This window comes from Gastrolobium bilobum, unplaced genomic scaffold (assembly GCF_033153095.1).
Source record: "Gastrolobium bilobum isolate Gb01-03AN ecotype WA unplaced genomic scaffold, APGP_CSIRO_Gbil_v1 utg2155, whole genome shotgun sequence".
NCBI classification, from domain to species: Eukaryota; Viridiplantae; Streptophyta; class Magnoliopsida; order Fabales; family Fabaceae; genus Gastrolobium; species Gastrolobium bilobum.
The window spans coordinates 112,644-129,416 of record NW_026898746.1 but is presented as its reverse complement, the minus strand read 5'-3'; the positions used below and the strand labels follow the sequence as shown (position 1 = coordinate 129,416).

The following is a 16,773-nucleotide window of genomic DNA, read 5'->3' as shown; positions in this document are numbered from 1 at the left end:
AATTGTAGCTCTACCTTAAAATAATTTTTTTTAAAAAGGTAAACATAAAACAATAATCCATTTTTTCAAAAGAAATAAAATCAATAACTACAACCACAAAAAAAAAAGTTGTTAATAAAATAAAGTGAGCGTGAATTTCACTCATGTTAGAAACACCCAATAAACAATTATGGTTAGCAAAGACAAAGAATTTCACTTTATAAGGTTAAAAAATATGAATCAATTTTTTTCGCCAACAGAAAATATAATTACCAATGCATATTCCAAGAACAGGTATTCGTAAAATCTTGAAGAAATGAACAAAACATCGTGCCTTGTCGCAGAATGGCTGGGTTCCGGGTGGTGAGTGCGAATAAGAAAAAAAGGTTAGAAGAAAATCTCAATTGGAAAAAGATGAAAGAAGAAGAAGAAATTAAGAAGAAAGAAATATGTTATCTAGTCATACACGGAAAGCAGCTCAATATCTTCATCTGTTACTACTGTTACAATTTTAGCTAAGGTCAACTTACAATTTTAGGTAGGGCTTATAATTACTTATATAATTATATACACGAAGAAAAGTTATCACATTTGGGAATTAGGCTTTTGACTATTCTTTGTGTTCTATAACCCAAAACACAATAGTTCAATGGATCTTCATATTCCATAATTATAGTCCCGTTATTCATTTGATTTCATGATTGTTACTTTCAAGGGTTAAGTGTTTGTTCTTTTAAAGTACACAAATTGTGTCCTTTTAGTTTTTAACACTATGTCTTATTAGTAAAACATAATTATAACATGAAAAATAGTTTTTTTTTCTCTCCACATCAGCTGAAGTGATTGAGGAAATAGAAAAAAAATAATTTTTTATATTATAACTATGTTTTACAGATAAGATACAGTGTCAAAAAACTAAAAGGATACAACTTTGTGTCCTTTAAAAGGACAAACCTTTTTCCTACTTTTAAATGTGTTTATTTGGTTTAATTAGGCCCATATTTTGAAATAGGTCAACTAATAATTTTTTTAGAAGTCTTTCTTTTTTAAAATAATAGGAGTAAGAATAAATAACATAACTGATTAGAATAAAGCAGAAAAAAATATACAGGATCAAAAATAAAAAAAAGGTAAAACACAAAAATAAGCATACTATACATGTTCCTTATTATTTGTTTACATTTAGATGGTTTGTTATTACTTTATATTGAGTATTTGATTTTCTATTCAGATGGTGTCAAATTATAATTTTTATCTTAATTAATTATAATTAATTATATAATAATAAAAAAAAAAAACCGTAGTTCACCGTATATAAATAGAGGGTTCTTGAAAGTTAAGAGTGCATAGTTAGTTAGTTCGTTCTTGTTTTTCTTTGTCTCTCTTTCTTTTCTTTCTTCTCCACGAACCAAATTAAAACATCATAAGAAGATCAAAACACATGGATTGGGTTCGAGGAAACCCTGTTGGTAGAGGGAGCTTTGGCACAGTGAATTTAGCACTACCTGGTAAAAACTCAACTCAATTTCCAGCTGCTACGGTTGTGAAGTCCTCACAGGTTCTTAACTCGTTTTCGATAAGGAACGAGAAACAAGTGCTCGATCGCCTAGGTTCTTGCTCGAGAATCATTCGGTGCTTCGGCGATGACTACACATTCGAAGATGGCGACGAGTACTACAATTTGTTCCTCGAGTACGCCGCCGGCGGCACGCTCGCCGATCAGATCAATTTTCACGGTGGACGGATCCCGGAGCCACTCGTTCGGCGTTACACGAGGTCCATCGTCGAGGGTCTAACGCATATTCACCAAAACGGGTTTGTTCACTGCGACATAAAGCTCCCAAACATCCTCGTATTCGACGATGGAGAAATCAAAATCGCAGACTTCGGTCTTGCGAAGGAGGCAGGGGAGAAACAGAGTGAAGGGTTCGAGTGCAGGGGAACTCCGCTTTTTATGTCGCCGGAATCGGTGAACGACGGCGAGCACGAGTCGCCGGCGGATATATGGGCTCTTGGGTGCGCGATGGTTGAGATGGTGACAGGAAAACCTGCGTGGAATATGCAGAAGGGTTCAAGTATGTGTTCCTTGTTGTTTCGAATTGGGATGGGAGAAGAATTGCCAGAGATACCCGAAGAGTTATCACAAGAGGGTAAGGATTTTCTGGGCAAGTGTTTTGTGAAGGATCCAAGTAAGAGATGGACGGCTGAGATGCTTTTGAAACATCCCTTTGTTGCTGATGATGATGATACTGTTTCATTGAAGCATTTCAATGAGTCACCAAGAACCAATTTTGATTTCCCAGATTGGGTTTCTATTGTGGCGGCTTCAGTTCCAAGTTCACCGGAATCTGAAGAGGCTCCTCAATGGGAATTTGATTCGTCGCGTTTGTCAATTTTTTGTTCGCCTTTGGACCGGATCCGACAGCTCGTGACGGTTCAGGGACCGGAAAATTGGTCGGAAGCAGATAGTTGGATTAGTGTTAGGTGAAATTGGAATTTTCCAGGCAAAGGAACTTGAAGATTGTTCATTGCAATCAATGATTTCTGGTTCAATTTTTTGGTTTAATTACATTCGTTTATTCTGATTTTTAGGTTGTAAATTGGGTTTAGGATATACGTACATTCATGATTTGTGATCTGATTTGATGGAAGAGTTTTAACTGGCGCTGCTTGTGGCCAACTGTATAGAGAGGCTGATATTTTGAATTTTCTTTGTCTAAATTGTTTCTCGGGTAAATGAGTTTTAAAAGTTGGGTTTTTTTTGGCTCCAACGCTTTGACAATTTTGTTTCCATAGGGTAAAAGTGATTTTTTTTTTTTTTTTTTTTTTGTATATGTAAAAGTGATTACTGATTGGCAATGTTAGATACTTTTCTTTTTGTGGATTCCTTTGATTTGGTTTTAAATCTCAAGTGAAATTAAAAGGCTTTGGGAGTGTAACAAAAAAAAAAAAAGGCTTTGGGAGCACCTGGGTCTTGAAGGTGTTTGGTGCCAGCGAGAAGACAGCTCTTCCAGCATTTTGGAAAGCAAAAAAAAAAAAAAAGAGAGAGAAAAAGAAAAAGAGAATTTATAATACCTACAATATGAATGGTGAAAAGTAAGAAGATTCAAAAAAAATCTTACAATCAAATTTGTGTTAAAAACATAATCAACTCGTTTTGGAGTACCATTTAAATTTCGTCTAATTCTTATGAATATAATCATATATAAGAATAGGAAGGATGGGAAGAAAAGAATCGACTATTACCAACATCATACAAAGCATTATAGAATTTTGGCAACGTAGGAGTGAGATCAAAGTATTCTAGATTTTCTTCTTGTGGGAGAGGGCACAGATATCAGATCAGAACAATGCAACCGTAACTAAAAGGTCACATAACGAACACCCATCTTCGTATGACTTGTACAAACTCGAGGGCGAATTCACCTAATGTCAATTTTTCAATGGTAAAATTAAACCGAATTCACATAATGTCAATTTTTCAATTGTAAAATTAAACTACTTTTCGTTAAATTCGACTAGCGAGTGTACGTATACGTAGTCTTATTCTTGTATAGTTGCAAAGAGATTATTTTCTTGATTCGAACCCATAATCTTTTTGTCATAAAGGAATAGTTTTATCACTGCTCCGATTCGTCCCCGTTACGTAATGTCAATTGTGCAAGCAAAAAATTCATCATTTCGGCGATTTAGAAAAAAGCTTTTTAGAATGGTTGAAAGTAAAAAGTCAAGAACGAAAACCTTATAAATTCACTCGGTTAAAGCCAAAAGGCCCATAGAAACCAGTATTTGAGGATCATAAACAACGCCCAAGCTTTTTATTGGCACTAAAAATGTGCTTGTTTATACATCATATGATCCTTAAGTAGCATATAATGATATATTATATTGCCTAAATTTGTGTTACCCAGGACACTTCAGCTTTAAAAGGATTTGGATACAAACTCCGAAAGGATTAGCTCATGTGACAAGTAATTAAAATGCGTTGTACTTTTCTGAGATTTTCTTAGGGTCTAAAGTGGAATGAAAACGCTTTTTTTGTGGCTTGTCATTCAGATGCAGCTGGAATATGAATAAATACGTTGTGGTGTTGATGGCTAAAGACCCAATTTTTGAGCTGGAAGAAACATGGTAGCCCACAAAACAACTGAGATTTAAATTCTGTTCAGATGGACCAATTTGGAACAGTGTTTTGAACCAGTCCATGTGCAAGATGGGCCACACAAGTCTGTATACGATTTGGTTAGTTTTCCTTGGTGTTCCTGAATTTGTAACACTATTGACTGAAGCACATGTATGCTTTTCATGGAATTTTAATCAAAACTAGCTTTCTATAAAGTTGATATTCACATTTTTTATAACTTTTAATTTTTTAATTTAATATTTATCTTAATAATTTTTTAATTTAAAAATGATATTTTTAATATATTTTAATAATCACAAGTTATTGATAACATATACTCAAGCTATTGATATATGTAAATATTCACCTAATATAATGTAGGTTCATCCATGTCAATTCTATAACACTATATTAGGCGCCAGGCCATAATCAGGTTCAAACAAAAATTTGTCCAATTAAAATATAAGTTCAGGATTTGATCAAGTTAAACCTAACTGATTTTTACCACTTATATCAACCTTCATTGCATCCAAGGACATAGACAAGATTTTAATCATAAAGGAGCTAAGATAAATGACTAAATATATGTTTTCATAAGTTTAAGTAAAAGAAAATCTAATTATCATGCCATATAGGCACAAAAATTAAATAAATTCAATTCCAACTAACATGCTATAAATTAGAAATATTCATAGTCAATATAATTGAATACAAGACCTTTATAAATACATAAATTCACTTTTTAAGATGTGGTCAACGTTTTTCATAAAATAAAAGTAATTTATTATTATGTCCATGATAAAATTGTAAGCAATCTTTATTTTTGTACAAACAATTATGTGAAATTCAAGAATATTATCTTGCATCTTATTTTACAGCCTCGTTTTAACATTTTTTTTTAATTTCTCCACCAGTTTATTATTGAAAAGGAACATTCAATAGTTATTGCTGATATAGGAAGAGTCAAAACAAGCCGAAACAATCTACCAATCAAAAGATGAGAACTTAATTTTCCAATTTTCTCCAATCTTTGTAAAATGATTTTTTAATTTTCACCCATATCTTTTGTCTTACCTTCTTTTTTTATTGAGATCCAAAAGAACTATTCATACATCAAATCTTTAACGGGACCAGCAATAAAATAAGGTAAGCATATATTTAGTAAAAAGCTCAACAAGGGTTATAGTGGTTTCGTTCGACTAACTTAATATACACTAAATCAGTTTAAGAGGTATTAGATTTGACCATACAGTAGTGAGTCTGGTTTAATTGGAGTCTGAAGTAAGTTTGTAGCAGGATCTAGTGTGATTTGGTGCGTGATACTTCCATGGGATGGTTGTACTGGTACTTAAGATCTTTGTTTGATTAAGACAAATAAGGGATACACCTGTAAGATAATTTGATACTCAAGTCAGTATTTAATTAAAGAACATAGTGCAGATGATGATGATACTTGAGTTTTGAATCCTGTTTATATAGTGATGGCATTCAATCCCATTGGTGGATTCAAATAGCTTTTGCAGCCCATCCCATGTGCGAGATGCCTATTTGTAGACTAGGCTCTATAAATCTAGTTGGAACCATGTTTTTGTCCTTTAGTTATTGGCTGTTGAGGAGGCCAAAAAGCTTTGTGGTGTTGTTACTCTATGTCTGCAGGATGACGTGTATGCGAGATGAATGTCCTTTGATAAGTCTCTGAAAAGAGATCTTATTATATCTATTTTTATTACATTTTATACTCAAATGTCCAAGGTTGTTATTGATTTTATTTTGTTTTGCAGCAACCCACTCTTAAGCCCACAAGAAAAGGAATTCAGTAGAAAACAAGTTGGGCCCCAACAATAGTGCAACCCAATTCAAAAACACTTTGAGGGTCCAGAAATGCTAAAGGTTTCAGATTTCTCTTCAATGTCTTGACCACGAAAACCTTAGTCGCTCAGAGTCCTCATCTTTCCACCCACGTGAACCCTAGCCCTCACCGCTCAAGCCACTACTCTTGCCTTAGCCACAACCGCACACCAAATCCTTCTAACCTTTCATCTCACACCAACCACTTAGCCATCCATAAAACGTCCAACTCCATTTCTTTATTAGCCATCGAACCACAAAAGTCTTTCTTTGGAGCAATTAACTTGACCATTGATCTAGAAGTCTGACTCTAACCGATTGGTGATGTGGAGGTTGTTACAAGCGTTGAGAGGGATTCTGTTTGGAGGATCGCTTGAGGAAAGAGTGGAGCAACGAGTGCTCGTGTGGACTCGCAACAAGGAGCGCGTGTGGAGATTGATGCTGAAAGGGCCCAAAGCCCATGCATAAGAGAGAATCGAGTTTAAATAGCAAGGATAATTTTTGTAGGCTCTTCTTCTCTCGGACCTTCTTTTGGATTTTTATTTCTTTATTTCATTTCTGCATTTTTGGATATTGCAATTTATGGTTGTTGTTATGTTATTCTGCATGTTGAGCACAATGACGAAGCTATCTCTGTGAATAACATTCGTATTGTAGCGTTAATATTTCTGCAATTTCTATTTCTTTTATAGTTTTCCTTCATTTCTGTTAAATAGTTCAGTCCTTATGGACTTGAGCTAAACCTTTTAAGGGTTGGGTGTTTGAGACCCCAATCTACAGTGAATGATGCAATTTACCCTTCTGATATAAATGTTTACTTTCCGTAGTTCAACTCTGCTTATTATTTGAATGTTGTATCTATTTCGGCCGAATATATTATGTGTGTGTTGGGAGAAGTGTATTGGTAAGTATCCGTTTTTGGAAATTGAGTTGAATTCATGGACTCAAATAAGGTTTTATTTGAGGGTGAATTTCTTATCAGATTTTACTCATCCATGTGGTTATGAGGACCTGAGCTTCAAGCTCTTAATCTCATTAACTTAGGGACAAATGTTTGGGAAAAAAAGGAAAAAGATTTTTAAGGGATTACAAATCTACAAATGTCTGCCAACGAAAAAATAATTTTTAAAGATTTTTTCTTAAGTAAGTTGCATCAAGAGCTGTAGGTAGGGGTGTCAATATGGGTTGACACGACACGAATTCGACACGACACGAATACATCAACACGAACACGACACGAATTTTCATTCGTGTCAAAATCTTCAACACTGACACGACACGAATTTTTTGCGGGTTGACACGACACGACACGAATAACACGCAAAATAGGGGACAAAACGGTAATTGACAAAAAAATTTTAAAAAATAGATCGAAAATAAATAAAAAATAAAAAATTAATAATAAAAAAATAAAAAATTAATAATTAAAAATAATACGGGTCGACACGAACACGAATTCATAAACACGATCACGACACGAATTTTTTGCGTGTCATTTTTTCCAACACCAACACGACACGAATTTTTTTACGGGTCAACCCGAACACGAATTTTCGTGTCGTGTCGCAGGTCGACCCGCGTGTCAAAACCCATATTGACACCCCTAGCTGTAGGGAAGGAATCAAAACCCAACCCAATTTTTCCAATTAGAATTCTTAAACTTTTTGCCTAAAATTCTGATTTCCTTTTACTCAGTTAAGTTGTTTAAAAATTTCTTGAAAATATCATCAACAGAAAATGCCAAAAATAATTTTCTCAACTTATTTTATTTTTTTATGCAGTGAACAAGTTCTTTTTGATATCACTTCTTAATTTGAAACCTGTCAGTGAAGAGTAACTTCTGATTTCTCTTATTTTCAATAACCAATTTAATTTTAATTTCTCTTTAGAATTTAGTTTAGCAATTGCAATTTTTCTTTCGTAATTTTTCGCCAAAAAGATCCTTGCGGGAACGATATTGGGGTTTTAAATACACCCTATATTACTTGTGGCTGTGTATACTTGTGCATCTCTTGTATATTGTTTAGCAAGGACAACAAGTTTTTGGGATCGTTGCCGGGGATCGAAGGCGTATGTTGTTAGATTTTTGGTTTTGTGATTGCTGTTTCTGAGTGTAATTTTTTGTTGTTATTTTTTTTTCTGGAATAGTGATAGTTTGAATTTTAATTCTGTTATGGGTCTGATTTTCTGTAATGATTTGTATAGTAGTTTTGTCATTTAATTTGTTAGTTTATTGTTTCATAGCTGTTACTTTTTTTCTTAATTTTTTCGTGTCAATTTTTTATTTTTATTATTAGTTCCTTTCCTTTAGTTTGTATTTTTTTTACTGTTTGGAGAAACTATTGATGTTTCCATTTCTTTTCTGTTCTGCTGGTTGTTTATTTATTTTTTTATAGAAAATACTGAATAGGAATCTTTTTTTTTTTTTTTTGCTTTACATGGGAATTGAACACACACACCACTACACTACACACACCTAACACACACACCCCTAACCACTAGGCTAACCCTAGTGGTCTAATCTTTGTTGTTTAAGCTAGGCAGGTTTAATTTTTTTTTTTAGTTCAAAGGGTGCATGAGTGCATCTCCACACCCTTTCTTAGAAGCTTCTGACCCTAAACCGGAGATGACCTTTAGGCTTAGAAGAAGAACCCAGAGAGCAAATAGGCAGATTCCAAATCCAGATTTTGGAAAAATGGAGAATTCAGGAAATGGGAATGAGGAAGAGCCTAGAAGAATAGTGAACCAGCCAATGGATGACAATGGTAGGTCCATCATGGATTTTATCATACATGTGTTGGATAAGTTGGACCCAAGTATTGCCCAACCTGTTAATGGTGTGCCTTTTAAACTAGAACCTGTGATGTTCACAATGCTCCAAAATATGGGGCAGTTCTATGGTTTACTGTTGGAAGATCCTCATAAGCACCTTAGGAACTTCATAGAAGTTGCTAACACTTTTAGGAATCCCAATATCTCACATGATGTGCTGGGATTAAAACTTTTCCCTCACTCCCTGGCTAACAAAGCCAAAGAGTGGTTGAACTCCCTTCCATCCAACTCCATAACCACTTGGCATGCTTTAGCTGAGAAATTCATCATGAAAATTTTCCCATCCAATAAGATAGTACAAACCAGAGGTGAGATAACCAACTTCATGCAGAAGGATGGTGAAACTCTAGTAGATGTATGAGAGAGGTTTAAAATCCTCCTAAAGCAATGTCCCAACCATGGCTTGCCCTCTTGGGCACTGTTACAATAGCCTTAGCACCCAAAACAGAGCCTTAGCAGATTCTGCTGCTAATGGCATATTTAAGTCCAGGTCATTTAATCAAGCCCATGAGTTGCTGGAACAAATGACTCATAATTACTCTCAATGGCCTGTTGAGAGAAACCAGTCAAGGAGAATGGATGGTTTGCATTAAGTAGATTTTGTAACAGCCCTGTCAGCCAAGTTTGAGCATTATCCACTTTAGTGAGAAATTAAGGTCAGGCAATTGAGGCAAGATTGTCTCAGCCTCAAGTTCCAATGTCCCAACCTCAAGTCAATGCTGTAAACTCCAATGAAACTTATATGTTCTGCAGTGGGCCCCATTTGTTTGATAGCTACCCATCCAACCCAGAGTCTGTTTACTATGTGGGAAACCCCAATAGGAACCAAAATAATTTTTTCAATAATTCTTGGAGGCAGAATCAATAGCCCCAATATTTTCAAAGGGAAAGGGCAGCAAGCTGGACCCTCCAATGCCCAAACTAGACCACCTTTTCCCCCTCAAAATTACCAACAACTTCCAAGCATGGTTGTCAAACTCGAGGTTCTATGCAAACTCGAAAGGGTGAACCAAAATCGTAAATCGATGAATCGTAACACGGATCGTAGACTCGTAACACAAGATATAAATTATATTTATATATATTTATATGCATATAAAGTAATATAATAAGCAAATTAATTCAACCGACCAGCAAAATATGTCATACAATAGTCATAATCACATAATGTCTCAAACACATAAAGTCAAAGCACAAAAGATCAAAATCCAAAACAATATATCAATCAAATCTCAAAGGAGTGAGATGGAATGTCACAATCATCCTCCGCATCATCATCATCATTATTTCCTTCATCATCATCTTCATCTTCATCTCCATCATCTTGCATGATGTCTTCTCCACCTTCCCCACCAAGTTTAGAACCACCATCTTCTTCAGGTATCATCATCAAAGCATCTTCATCTGTAGCATCTAAGTTAAATTCAGGAATATCCAAATCATCTAAATCTTCAATGTTGGATGGAATACCCTCATTTTCCATAATCCATTCATCATCAGATGATAGATCATCTATGCTATAAGACTCATGCTCTTGCCCAACACTTTTTTTGCGTTCCTTCTTCTTGGCCAATTTTAAGTTGGCCATCACAAATACAAGATCATTCATTTTCTTCTGTTTCAAGCGATTTCTTTTCTTGGTATGGACCTAAACAAATGCAAACCCAAAGAATATATAGCAATTAGCAAGTAATAGGTAGTGATTTTAAATTTTAACTATAAAATACAAATCATTTACCATCTCAAAAGCACTCCAGTTACACTCACACCCAGACGAACTGCATGTCAAGCTTAATATACAAATGGAAAATCTTTGTAACTATGTATGCCGAAATCCATAAGATTTCCACCATTGTGCTGGAGTCTTTATTTTCAAGCCTTCTTGAGCTATTGAACTACCAAAAAAATCTTCTTACAGCTTGAAAATTTCAATTTGCTTATCAATGTGACTTCTTTCTTCAATACTTGTTGTCATCCTATCCAAAAACTCATATAGTCCATGCATAACTTCAAAATCAGCTTTAAAATTAGGACCATAATGAAGTTGGGGAATAAGGTAAGAGCCTGCAGCATGCAAATGTCTATGGAGTTGTCGATCCCATCTATTATCAATCATTGTCCATAGAGGCATATATCTAATGTGGGAACAAATTGAGTTAGTTTTAAAACAAAGGCTACAAATTACAAAAGTTAAATTTAAATTCATTATTACCTGCTTTCTACGCCTCTGAGATCGCTTCGAATAGTTTCTTTTGCTTTATCCATTGCTTTATAAATGTATCCCATAGCTGGTTTTTCATCAGATTCGACCATACGAAGCACTTTGATTATTGGAAAAGCACCCCTCAAGCAATTGACAAGGTTCTTCCAAAACTTCTTGTCCCCAACCACATCCTCAATATATTTCCCATTCTATGATTTTGCACACTGGCTAGACTGTCATTTCTCTGAAGTGAACATTCTTTGCAATGTTCCCTTGTTTTCACCTAGGCAACCCAATGTCTGATATGATGTGGCAAAGCGAGTCATGCCTGGCCTCACCAAATCCTTTCCTTTTGTAAAATATTGTAATAAACAAATTAAGGAATTCCTAGAATATATATAATGTAGTAATTTTTCTCCCCTTTGCAATGGTATCTTTATGCATTGGTATGCCCTCAAGATCTTCCATCATCAAATCAATGCAGTGAGCAGCACAAGGTGTCCAATACAAATATTTTCTTTTTTCCATCAACAACCTTCCAGCAGCTTTGTAATTAGTAGCATTGTCAGACACAATTTGAATAACATTTTCTTCTCCCACCTCTTTAATAAATTCTTCAAGCATAGCAACAATGGCTTCAGCGAGTTTCGATATATAAGAGGCATCAATAGACTTCAAAAAAACTATTTCTTTTGGGCTATTTACCAAGAAGTTTATTAATGTCCCCCTCCTTTGATCAGTCCATCCATCAGTCATTATTGTGAAACCTGTTTTCTTCCAAAAAGCTTTATGCTTCTCCATATTAGTCATTGTCAACTGCACATGTTGCTTCAAATATTTTTCTCTGATTTCATGGTAGGATGAAGGTTTAAATCCATGACCATGTCGTATAACATCATCAAACATCTCTTGAAATTCATCACTCTTCACAACATTAAATGGTATAGCATTGGCATAAATTTTTTTAACAATTTTTAAACATGCTAACTATCTCAAATCCTTCTTAAATATACAATTGATGGTGGTTTGAGGCACTGGCGGACCCAGGTTTGGTCACATGTCCGCAAGTGCGGACATTAGATTTTGGATTTTAATTTTTTGTTTTTGTAGTCATGTAGGTTATTATTTGTCTCTTGATTTAATATTTATAGTAGAAGTAAATATCATTTTAAGTTCCTAACCAAAAAATATGGTCGCCATTTTAGTCCCTTACCAACAATTAGTCTCGAGAAAGTCCTTAAAAAATTCAAAGTGGATCAATTTAATTAAAATCGTGATCTCTCACAAATTTAAAAAAGACCTACATTAGTCTCAAAAAGGCTAAAATAGGTCCACTTTAAATTTGATAGGGACATTGTGACTCTTCTTTTTATAATGGACTAAAGTGGGGACCGAATTTTTTGTTAGGGACCAAAAATGATATTTATTCTTATATTAGTTAGCAACGTAGCAATGTACAGAGATGATTAAAACAACGTAGCAACGCAAATTGATTAGAGAGAAAACTTATTCTTCCTCCCCTGTCACATACTCATTCCCATGATTTCCCATTTCCATGATTTCTTCATCCTTTGTTATGGAAGGCTCTAGATTATGAGCGGATTCAAGCATTAATTTAAAAAAAAATTTACAAAAAAAATTCGGGGGTTGTGCGGACATAGAGAAATTTTTCTGGGTCCGCCACTGGTTTGAGGGCTTACTCCATTTCTCTTGAAAATATTTGGAACTTGAGATTGAGATTGAGAACTTTCATCTTCTTCCCGTTTTCTTTTTTCTCCAAGTATTTCACATTCATTTTGAGTCTGACTACTTGATTTCTTATTTTGCAACAACAACACAATATCCCATATTTTTTTCTCCACATCATCAGGAACAGATGGGCAAGCTATCACATCTCTTTTACTCCCTGCCAAATGATGTTTCAGTCTATAAACTCTTCCAGTTAGTACCCTTGTACAAAACTTGCATTTAATTTTTTTTTACATTTCCATCTATAACAAATCCATAACTCTACGCAACATCATTCTTACTTCCTAGAGCATTCTTATGAATTTTTTTTAGAAGTTGTTGTTCCTCCACTTCCACATGCAGTAGTACTATTAACACCATTTGAAGACATTTCTAAAAAAATACAACATTCAAATTCACAACAAATAATAAAAATTAACCACAATTTAATTGGACCAGCAGCAAGCAAAAATTAAGAGAACAAAAAAAAGTAATTTAATTTATCAAATAAATGTTTATCTGGATTAATTTAATTTTTTTCTGATGAATGTAAAATCAAACAGAGGCAACATGAGGGAAAAAAAGTAATTTAATTTATCAAATAAATCTGATTTAGTTTATCATTCGATGGAGTATTAATTTGGTTTAGCAAACAGAGGCAAAAAGTATTAATTTGATTTATAAATGATTTTTTAATTTTCTTTTTAAAATCAAACAGAGGCAAAACTATTAATTTGCTTTATTAATTTGGTTTCATTTATAAAATGATTTTTTATCCCATATTTATAAATAAAATGGAACAGAGGCCAAAAGAAAAACCAAACGAAACAGCAAGCGGCCAAGAAAAAAAACGAAACAGTCGAGAAAAAAAGATGAAACGAAACGGAGAAGAGATTGAGACAGAGCAGAGCATTAACCTGTGACAGCGAAGCACGACGGCGAAGCAGAAGCACGACGGAGATGGTACGTGGAGAAGCTACGAACGAAAGAGGGCAAAAAGACAAAGCAGTAGCACGCAAGGGAGGGACGACCAGAGAAGACGGTGGCTTGAGGCGTCTTCACGCGTAACCTAGTCATCTACCACGATATGGAATGGTGGTAGCTGAAACTAACCAGGTGATTTACGATTTTTTGGCTAAAAAAAGCCCATTTATGTAATGGTTTTTCGAGTCAAGATTCGGGTCAACGAGTTTTTTTTCTGGTTTAATCGTTAAACTCGCACGATTGTACGAGTCTTCCAAAAAAACTCGTCACTTCTACCATCTGAGGGCCAAAAGCGAGTTATAGCAGAAACAAGATCGTTGAGGGGTTCCTGAAGCATAAACTCGGACGATTTTGCGAGTAAACTCGCGAGTTTGACAACCATGATTCCAAGGCAGCAACCTGTTGCTCAGCCTACAGTCCCATATCCTCAAAACCAAACTGGTGAGATGACTTCGTCTTCAACCTCTTCCTTAGAGGCGTTGTTGAGGGAATATTTGGTTAAGAGTGAAACTAAGCAAAACAACTTGAAGGCTGTAGTGCAAAGTATTCTTGCTTCCTTGAGGAATTTAGAGTCCCAACTAGGCCATTTAGCCAATGCTTTGAATAGCAGACCCCCTGGTACTTTGCCTAGTAACACTGAAGAGCCTAGGAGAAATAATGAGCAGTGTCATATGATAGAGCTTAGGTATGGCAGATCAGTGAACCAACCAAAAGTTGTGGTTAGACCTTCTACATTAAAAAAAGAGAAGAGGAAAAATTGCAGCAAGAAAAAGATCTAAACGAAGAGGAAAACTTAGAACCTGATCAGCCACCCATAGTCCTTGACAGCCACCAAGAGGCTATAACTAGTGGTTCCTTGCCTGTTCTAGTTGAACCAGAAATTCAGACCCAAATAGACCCATCTTTAGGGACTATTTCCATGAAAAATTCCATTCCAAAGAGTCAAGCATCGAAGCCAAGTGTTGAAACACCTGTTGTCTCAAATAAACCTCCACCACCATTTCCTCAAAGGCTTCAAAAGCAGAAGCAAGATAACCAATTTAGGAAGTTCCTTGACCTCCTAAAACAACTTCACATCAATATTCCTTTTGTAGATGCATTAGAGCATATGCCCACTTATGTGAAGTTCATGAAAGAGATACTTTTTAGGAAGAGAAGGTTGGAAGAGTTTGAAACAGTGGCTCTCACTCAAGAGAGTAGCAAATATTTGTTGAGCAAGTTACCTCCCAAATTAGAAGACCCAGGCAGTTTTACAATCCCTTGCATCATAGGTGACCATTACATAGGCAGAGCACTATGTGACTTAGGTGCTAGCATTAATTTGATGCCCATGAGTGTCTTTAAGAAGCTCAAAGTAGGAGAGCCCAACCCCACAACTGTCACCTTACAATTGGCAGATAAGTCCCTAGTCTATCCTGAAGGTAAATTGGAAAATGTTTTAGTCAAGGTAGATAAATTTTTTCTACCTGCTGATTTCATAATTTTATATTATGAGGAGGATAGGGAGGTGCCAATAATTTTGGGCAGAGCATTTTTAGGCACATGTGGGGCTGTAATAGATGTGAAAGAAGGTGAATTAACCATGAATGTAAATGGTGAGCAGATTAAGTTTAATATCTTAAAAGTCATGAAGTACCCAAGAGAAATGGAAGAGTATTCTGGGATGGATGTGATTGATGTTGCTGTCCAGAAATTTTTTATTAAGGTAGAATTAATTGACCCACTAGAAGTCACTGTTTGTGAGAGCTTGGAGGTCAGTATGGCAGATGTTAGAGGAATAAATCTATCCTATGGTATGCATAAGATCCTCCTAACTGAACCAAATAGCAGCTCTATAGAACAACAAAGAAGGTTGAAACCAATAATGAAGGAGGTTGTGAAGAAAGAGATCATGAAGTGGTGGGATACAGGGCAACTAGTTCCACCTTTTAATTTACAACTAAGGCTATTTCATGTGAAGCCAAAGTCTAAGTGGTTAGACCCATGGTTGTCAAACTCGCGAGTTTACTTGTAAAACCGTCCGAGTTTACGCTTCAGGAAGCCCTCAACGATCTCGTTTCTTCTATAACTCGCTTTTGGCCCTCAGATGGTAGAAGCGACGAGTTTTTTGGCAAACTCGTACAATTGTACGAGTTTAATGATTAAACCAAAAAAATCCATTGAGCCGAATCTTGACCAGAAAAACCATTACATAAATGGGTTTGTTTTAGCAAAAAAACCCTAAATCACTTGGTTAGTTTCAGCCACCACCATTCCATATCGTGGAAGACGACTAGGTGACTCGCGAAGACGCCTCAAGCCACTGTCTTCTCCGGTCGTCCCTCCCTTGCGTGCTACTGCTTAGTCGTCTTGCCCTCTTCCGTTCGTAGCTTCTCCACGTACCATCTCCGCCGTGCTTCTGCTTCGCCGTCGTGCTTCGCTGTCACAGGTTAGTGCTCTGCTCTGCCTCAATCTCTTCTCCGTTTCGTTTCATCATTTTTTTTCTCGCCTGTTTCGCTTGGTTTTTCTTTTGGCCTCTGTTCTGTTGTATTTATAAATATGGGATAAAAAATCATTTTATAAATGAAACCAAATTAATAAAGAAAATTAATAGTTTTTCCTCTATTTGATTTTACAAAGAAACTTAAAAAATCATTTATAAATCAAATTAACACTTTTTGCCTCTGTTTGCTAAACCAAATTAATACTTCATCGAATGCTAATCTAAATCAGATTTATTTGATAAATTAAATTACTTTTTTTCCCTCATGTTGCCTCTGTTTGATTTTACATTCATCAGAAAAAAATTAAATTAATCAAAATAAAAATTTATTTGATAAATCAAATTACTTTTTTTTTGTTCTCTTAATTTTTGCTTGCTGCTAGTCCAATTAAATTGTGGTTAATTTTTATTATTTGTTGTGAATTTGAATGTTGTATTTTTGTTCACTTAATAGTACTACTGCATGTGGAAGTGGAGGAACAACAACTTCTAAAAAAATTCATAAGAATGCTCTTGGAAGTAAGAATGATGTTGCATGGGGTTATGGATTTGTAGTAGATGGAAATGTAAAAAAAAAAATTAAATGCAAGTTTT

The 16,773-nt window shown here is 35.2% G+C and overlaps 1 protein-coding gene, 1 non-coding gene and 1 pseudogene across 2 annotated transcripts; 1 reads left to right on the top strand and 2 right to left on the bottom strand.

The window, feature by feature from the left end:
* The first annotated feature begins 1,349 nt into the window (after positions 1-1,349).
* Positions 1,350-2,810, top strand: LOC133283808 (mitogen-activated protein kinase kinase kinase 20-like). The gene has a single exon (XM_061480719.1). The coding sequence runs from the start codon at positions 1,421-1,423 to the stop codon at positions 2,465-2,467; it is 1,047 nt and encodes a 348-aa protein (XP_061336703.1). The 5' UTR covers positions 1,350-1,420; the 3' UTR covers positions 2,468-2,810.
* Positions 2,811-9,081: 6,271 nt separating this feature from the next.
* Positions 9,082-9,187, bottom strand: LOC133283821 (small nucleolar RNA R71). Its single transcript, XR_009747831.1, has one exon. It is a non-coding gene; the product is annotated as a small nucleolar RNA R71 (small nucleolar RNA).
* A 90-nt stretch (positions 9,188-9,277) lies between these two features.
* Positions 9,278-13,790, bottom strand: LOC133283792 (uncharacterized; annotated as a pseudogene).
* Positions 13,791-16,773: the final 2,983 nt, after the last annotated feature.